General features: G+C 41.3%; 1 protein-coding gene across 1 annotated transcript in view; it reads right to left on the reverse strand.

Annotated features, from left to right (window-relative positions):
• SELP (selectin P) overlaps positions 1–6,056 on the reverse strand; it is a 39,462-nt gene extending 33,406 nt beyond the window's left edge. Inside the window, 1 exon segment of the mRNA XM_069479193.1 lies at positions 5,976–6,056. Within this exon segment, the coding sequence (XP_069335294.1) occupies positions 5,976–6,056 (81 nt within the window).
• Positions 6,057–8,097: the final 2,041 nt, after the last annotated feature.

Consider the following 8,097-nt stretch of genomic DNA (forward strand, 5'->3'; position numbering starts at 1 on the left):
GAGCAATACATACAAACCCTTCAAGATGACACATGCAAGACCCTTCAAGACATGGCCTCTTCCTGTTTGTCTATTCTTGTCTCCTGTCATTACCTCTCAGTCAAGCCCCTACCCACCCCCCCACAATTCTACAATGTATTTAGAACAAAACATCTTGTAATTTCTAGAATGCACTGTATATTCCCTGTGTTCTTATGCCCAGAGTGCCATCTTCTTCGGTATCTGCTTAGCTCCATAAGTCCAAATATGCCCTTCTCAGAGGAGCTTTTCTATCATAATTGCTTCCTCTCCCACACCAAGATAGGTGCTCCCTTATTATTATCTGTGTTTTTCCCCGTTATTTATTTCAATGACTGTTGATTAAGTGCCCGCAATATGTCAGGGTCATTATGTTGGACAGAGATGTCAGGGTAGACTTCTCCAAGGAGGTGATGTTTAAGTTGAGAGCAGAATGACCAGAGGAAGCCAACCAGTGAGTAGCAGGAGGAAGAGCATTAAAGGCAGAATAAAAAGTGAATTCAAAGGCCTTAAGGTGGAAGCAAAGTGCACAGTGTCCAAGGAACATGAAGACATTAGTGTGGCTGGAGCAGAATGAGCAATGGGGAGAAGAATATGAGCTGAAGCTGGTGACAGATCATTCCAGGCTTTGGGCTCCAAAATAAGGGGATGAGATTTTATTCTAAGTGCAATGAGATGCCAAGAGAGGTAGTAATATGTTCTTATTGATATTGAAAATTGGGAGGTCTAGGGCCAGATATTTGTGGGTCTCAAATTACAGGGCTCTGAACATGGGAAGTATCATGCAAAGATATATCTAACAGTGATGTTGTTTGATGAATTACAAGCAGGGAGCCTGAATTACAAAAGGAGAAGGTGCTGTGACCATCCTAGTGGGAGTTCAAGAGGGCCTGGCTGGGGCTGGGGTCAACAGGAATGCAAAGAATGAAAGTGGGTAGAGTCATTGAGAACACAGAGCTATACAGCTTGCTGGTCACAAAGGCCAGATGTTACAAGACATAACAGCTGATACAATATTAGTTCCCTTAAGTTCCTGGATAGCAGTAGTGGTGGTATGGCACAGGTATCAGTAGCCCCAGCTTAAAGGTAGAAGAGAAAACACAGTGAGAAAAAAAGGTTTTCTTTAGGCCAAACAGTGAATTACAAATAAAGAGAGGAAGGGGCCCAGGACATCAACATTTAGAATCAATGCATATATTTAAATTAAATTGCCATTATTTAGGGTGAAATATTAGCATTAAAAATAAAGTATATATTTACAAATTTTTAAAAAGTCTGTTGTACCAAAGCTGAGTTATATCCCTATAAATATAAAGGATTTGCTTTGTATTTTGACTTTATAAGATTTTTCTTTGGTTTTCAATCAGAGAGGTTAGATACCTAGAAAAGAATGTAATGAATTTCCTTTATGAAACCACCATGTACTTACTCTCTAGTGTTAGGTCCAGGGTCTTTTCTCAGTACCACCTGTTCTGTAGTAAATCGTTCTGATTTTTGAGGATTGATTAATAAGTTTCCACTTATAGAACTCCAAGGGTGCACAGTTTAAGAGCTAGTGGCCAGCCCAGGGGAGTCTGAACCATTTAGTTGCATTTTGAAAAACAGGTAATTCAAGGAATATTAAAGATTGGAAGCCATGGACCTAAGATGGATAAAAGGTATAAACGGAAGAGAACCCAGGCCTGCTCCTTAGCCTGCTAAAACTTTGACTAACAATACAGAAAACCCTCATTGTAAGTATTTGAAAAGTGTGCCATAGCAAAGCAAAGAGGTGAAACAAATCAAGCAGAAGCACTACTTTTTTTGGAGTCCCACAAAACAGTGCCCAAAAGTAGAGACCTGTCTTACTCCTCCCTGACCACACAATACAGGATTTTGGACCCCAGGACAGGGTGGAATATTCTAGGAAAGCTGGGGATAAAATTAGAAGTAGCCTAACCATGTATATCTTATCTAGGTTAACATTACTGAGTTCAAAATGCCTAGTTATCCTTGGATCTTCCAGGGGTCCCAAACCCCACTATACTCCAAGAATTTTCTCTCTCTTATAACCATAATAGCTCACATTTCCTAATCACTTACTATATGCCAGGCTCAGATCTAAAGACTCTTCAGTATAATCTTATTTAATCCTCACAATGACATTATACAGTAATGTATTATTATATCCATTCTACAGAAGAGGAAACAGATTGAGACATAGGGCAGAAATTGAAACTATGTAGATATTCCGGATCAGTCCCAGAAGACTTGTAGGGCTCACAGAACGAAATAGGAGGGAAAGGGCTGAGAAAGCATTCCACTGTAGCCTTGTCCCAGGGCATTGCTCAGCCTTTCCTATTTCCCAGAGAGAAAAGCAATCTTGGAAAAGAGGGTGGCAAGTTTACCAAGATCTACTCTCAGAGGGTCCTTGTAAGTTCTAGCAGCTGTGGAGCCAGAGGGTAGGACCCGGATCCCAGCATCATCTAGCCTAACAGTGCAGCCCAGGTGAAACACCTACCTGGCCTTTGTAAGCTACAACAGCTTTGTTTCCAAAATGGAAATAACTTCAACCAACAAGGATGCTGGAGGGTCAAAGTGGGCAGCAGGTTTAAAAGTACTTGCAAACTCTAATGTGCTATTCACCATAAAACTCCATGTCTATTGCTATTCCTCACTTTCTGAACCTTTACCTGCTCGATTCAGCCCCAAATGACTTCAACTCACTTCACCCACTTCCCATGCAAAAGAAAAATGAACTCACCATTTCCTCTGTGACTCTGCTGGTTTTCTGCCTTCTGCCCAACCCAGACTTCTTATAGTCTTGCTGCCTCCCCTCAGTGTCAGGCTGTTTAGAAAAACAACTTCCTATTCATGTTCCAGAAATTCACCCAGCCCTTCCCATGAAGTTAGAATGGTGATAACGCAGGAGCAAGGTTGGCAGCTAAGCAACGTCAGTTGCCAAGGGAGTAGGGCTCAGCCCCTTCCAGGGAGATGGTCTGGAGATAGGGGCAAGTGTGAATCACTCTGGACATCCCAGACTGAGCAATGCAGGAACAGCACTTCTGCCCCGAGGGGTCAGATTTCCTTTGATTATGTTATGAGCCCCCAATTAAGGTCATACATTTGGAAAACATGCTTTGTCCATAATGGCCTAGCGTAAATTTTCCAATTATCGTGAAAGGTCTGTGAATGTTTACTATTCCAGCAGACTTCTGAGGGAAAGGAGCAAAAATGATAGCAAATAATAGTAATAATGATAATTAGATAGAAAAGGAAGAAGCCACTAAGGGTTTTCTGGCACTTGGGGAAGATTCTTGGTAACAGTTCTGAAATGATATAAAACAGACATGGATCATTTAAAAGGCACTCTGCTTCTTATGTCAGAAAAAAAAAAAGGATATAAAATGAAAGGGTTAGTTTTCTTCTTCCCAGGGAGTGTGTGGGACTAAAAAGCTGTTGGCACAGTGGTTAAGACTCGGGCTGTGTTAATAAACTGCCTGAGACCCACGCTGGCTCCACCTCTGGCCAGCCCTTGGGCAAATTGCTTAAACTCCCTGTACCTCTGTTTTCTCAACTGTGAAACAGAATGATAGAACTTCACAGGGCTGTTGTAGGATTAAACGAGTTAATATGTGAAGAGTGCTTGAAATAATATCTGCCACACAGATGGCACATACTCAACAAATGGTAGCTATTACCAACACTTTTCAGATTGGTCTCAGACAGCAAAATCAAGCATCAAGTATTCAGTATCAAGTCAGAAAGCCATAACTCCAATTTATCCTCTTGGAATTCTAGTTGTGTGGTAGTGGGTGTTATTCTTCATTCACCCCATGATTGTTACAGCTTTTAAATAGGCATCTCATAGATTAAAAATGGAATTAAATGGAAAGATCTGGAAGAAAGTCTGAAAGATGAATTAAGGAGTGTGAGGCTGCATTTGTACTTTGGAATTTGGGAGCAAGAGGAAGGGATTCATTACACAGAAGAAGTAGAAAGGCCAGTGAAGGAGGTGGTGGTGAAGGAGTGACCACAGGGGAATATGGAAAGCTGAGGGAGAGAACGGAGTGGGGAACTTGGAGGCAGCAGGCTGCAGGGGTTCAGAGTTCACACCCTAGAGCCAGATGGCACGGCTCCACCACTTACCAGCTATGTGATGGGGAAAGTTATATTACTAACCTCCTATGACTCAATTTCTTCAGCTTTGTGAGCAAATAAGGATATTAGTCACCAAATGCATAGAAAGTTAGGACAATTAAATGAATTTAAAATGTTTGAAATAATAGCTAGCACACTGTAAGTGCAATATAAGTGCTGGGTATTATTTTTATAAGACTTGCCTCCATTTCTTTCTGTTTCATTTTTACTGCCCAGCCCCTCTTTTTGGCATTGCCCCATTTTTAATTTTTTTTTTTTATTTTAGCATATTACAGGGGTACAGATGTTTAGGTTACATATATTGCCTTTGCCCCGCCCGAGTCAGAGCTTCAAGTGTGTCCATCCCCCAGACATTGCCCCATTTTTTTGAAAAAATCTCTCAGATGAGCCTGTAATCCTAGCACTCTGGGAGGCTGAGGCAGGAGGATCGCTTGAGGTCAGGAGTTCAGGACCAGCCTGAACAAGAGTGAGACCCCATCTCTACTAAAAATAGAAAGAAATGGTCTGGACAGCTAAAAATATATACAGAAAAAAATCAGCCGGGCATGGTGGCTCATGCCTGTACTCCCAGCTACTCGGGAGGCTGAGGCAGGAGGATTGCTTGAGCCCAGGAGTTTGAGGTTGCTGTGAGCTAGGCTGACGCCACGGCACTCTAGCCTGGGCAACAGAGTGAGACTCTGTCTCAAAAATAAATAAATAAATAAATAAATAATCTCTCAGATGAGAATGCAGGAGAGTACTGTCTAGACTGATAGGTTTTTATTGATAATAAGTGTTTTTAAGTTTGATAATGTTAAATATTAGTCAGCATGAAGAAAGCAGAAAAAGATTCCTAGGGTGATGACATCAGCAAGGTGGTAGAGTAGGAGATAAAGCCTTTATCCTCCCACAAAAACACAAACATAGACAGCTATCCACAAACCAAAATATCCTTAGGAGGGCCCATGGGCTCATTTAAGAATCTGCAATACCACAGTGAAGCAAAAAATCAGAGAATATCTGCACAGAAAATATCACTCACTGATGAGGTCAGATCAGCATACCTGAGGTGCCTGGAGATGGCTAGGAACAAAGAAGAAAGGCCAAGACTGACAGTATCAGCCACGCAGTGTGAGCCACTGTGGCCCTCAGTGGCCTGCTCTGTACAGGACACTGATATCTTTTGCCACTGAAGTAACCAATAGCCTTTCCTGCAGCAGAATCTTGGAGAGTGAGATATGGCTGCACCCCCAGCCCTGCTAAGAAGCATTTGCTGTTGTACTGCCCCAGGACTGGGGCCATGGTTTTCACCTCTTACAACCCCACATGTGCCCCTGATCCCTGAGCTATGGCTGCTCTGTGAGTGCTCACACTCCAGATTCTGACTCTGGGGCTGCACTACACCTGCCTATGCCTCAGATACTGGGGCCACTGCCATGGTGAGCTAGCTCTCACCCAGGGACCCTGAGCCAAGGTGTATCTGTGAGGGTCTCTGCTCCAGATACCAGCTCAGCCACCACAGAGAGTTAGCTCATGTCCTGGACCCTGGAGCTACTGTAGTATTGTGTATTCCTGTACTCCAGACCCTGGCTCTGAGACTACGCTACACATACCCACATCTCAAATACCAGGGGTACTTTTATAGTGAGCTACTGCACACACATAGGGGCCAGAATCAAGGTCTCTCTGTACCTATTCAGGTTTCAGTTACCAGCTCAGCCACCAAGGAGAGCTAGACCACCCGCTGGACCCAGACAGCTGTAGCCCTGCATGTGCCTATGCTCCAGTCCCTGGCTCCTCAGATACTTTAAAAGCACTTGCACATTACACAGCATTACCAGTGTGGCAGCCAGGGTGCCTGTTTCCTGGGCACTGGTGTCATTGCTGTCCTCAAACCCAGCGCTGTGGTCCTTCCACATATACCTGTTCTTCAAGCCTTGGCTCTGTGGCCACTCCGTGGGCACTGACCATCAGACACTGATACCACCACCACCATGAGCAGGCCCACAAGCTAGGCCCAGTGTCAAGAGGGATGCTCTCAGTCACAACTTCCCAGGTGGGAGAAATGAGATCTGGAGGACCCCAGCAGTCTTTACCACTGAAAACCTCAACAGCCTCATTGCCACTGCAGATTCCCACAGCGTTGGCCTCTGAGGACCCTTGCAGCCTTCACCAGCATCAACCTTAGCTGACAGATCTGCATGAAAACTACACAGCTGTGCCCTCACTGAACTGCTACATCCAGCCCAGCCAGTGCCCTCAACCCTCCTATACTTGAAGGTATTTTTTGACCAAAAGTAGACCGTAAAGCCTGGAATTGGTGCTAATCTACCAAGTGCCCAAACATCAATGTGAGCCAACAAGAAATCTGAAAAAGCAAGTTAACATATCACCACCAAAAGAACACAATAATTTCCCAGTAGGTGACCCAAAAGAAGTAGAGTAAACTGCCTGACAGATAATTTAAAATAATTTTTTTATAGAAGCTCAGCAACTTTGAAGAGAACACAGAGAAACAATTCAATGAAATCAGAAAAACAATAAATGAACAAAGCAAGAAATTTAACAGATTGAAATAATAAAAAAAATAAATAAATCTGGAGCTGAAGAATATAATGAATGGATGAAGTGAAAACTGCAATAGAGAGCATCAACAGCACACTTGATCAAGCAGAAGAAAGAATCTGTGAACTGAAGACAGGTTATTTGAAAATATAGTCAGAGGGGAAGAAAAAGAATGAAAAGGAATGGTGAAAGCCTACAGGATTTGTGGGATAGCTTCAAGAAAGCTAACATTCACATTATAGCAGTTTAAAAAGGAGAAGATAGAGAAAAGGGGATAGAAAGCTTATTTAAAGAAACACTAGCTGAGAACTTCTCAAATTTGAGATAAGATATAAATATCCAGGTACAAGAAGTTTAAAAGTCTCCAATCAGGTTCAATCAAAATAAGACCCCACTAAGCTATATAATCAAACTGTCAAAAATCAAAGATAAAAAGAGGATCCTGAAAGAAGCAAGGGAAAAGAAGTATATTTTAATACATACAAGAGAATTTCAGTAAGGCTATCAGAGGATTTCTTGGCAGAATCCTTACATGCCAGGAGAGAGTGGAATGATATACTCAAGGTGCTTAAAGAACAAAAAAAGCTGTTAACAAAGAATATTTTATGTGGCAAAGTTGTCCTTCAGAAATAAAGGAGAGATGACTTTCCCAGACAAAAGCTGAGGGAGTTCATCACCATTAGACTCACCTTACAAGAAATGCTAAAGGGAGGTCTTTAAGCTTAAAGAAAAGATCCTAATTAGTAACATGAAAATGTATGGAAGTATAAAATTCACAGGTAAAAGTAAGAACATAGTCAAGTTCAGAATATTCCAACATTGTACTCATGTGCAAACCACTTATATCTTTAGTATGAAGGTTAAAAGTCAAAACTATTAAAATAATTATAGCTACAATAAGTTGTTAAGAGATACATAATATAAAAAGTTGTAAACTGTGACATCAAAAATATAAAATGTGTGTTGGAGAGAGCAAAATTTTAGAGGGTTTTTTTATGATTGAAGTTAAGTTTTTCAGCTTAAAATAGCCTGTTATAAATATAAAATGTTTTATGTAAGTGTCATGATAACTACAAAGCAGCAACAACACATTAAAGGGTTCATTCACATGATCAAGTGGAATTTATCTCTGAGATGCAAGGATGGCTCAACATATGCAAATCTGTAAATGTGATACACCACATTAACAGAACAAAGGGCAAAAACCATATAACTATCTAAATGGATGCAGAAAAAGCATTTGGCAAAATTCAACATAGGTTCATGACAATAACTCTTAACAAATTAGGTACAGAAGGAATATACCTCAATAAAATAAAGGCAATACATACAAACCCACAGTTAATATTATACTCAATGGTAAAAAGTTAAAATCTTTTCCTCTAAGATCAAGAA

Source organism: Eulemur rufifrons, chromosome 8, assembly GCF_041146395.1.
Source record: "Eulemur rufifrons isolate Redbay chromosome 8, OSU_ERuf_1, whole genome shotgun sequence".
Lineage (NCBI taxonomy): Eukaryota > Metazoa > Chordata > Mammalia > Primates > Lemuridae > Eulemur > Eulemur rufifrons.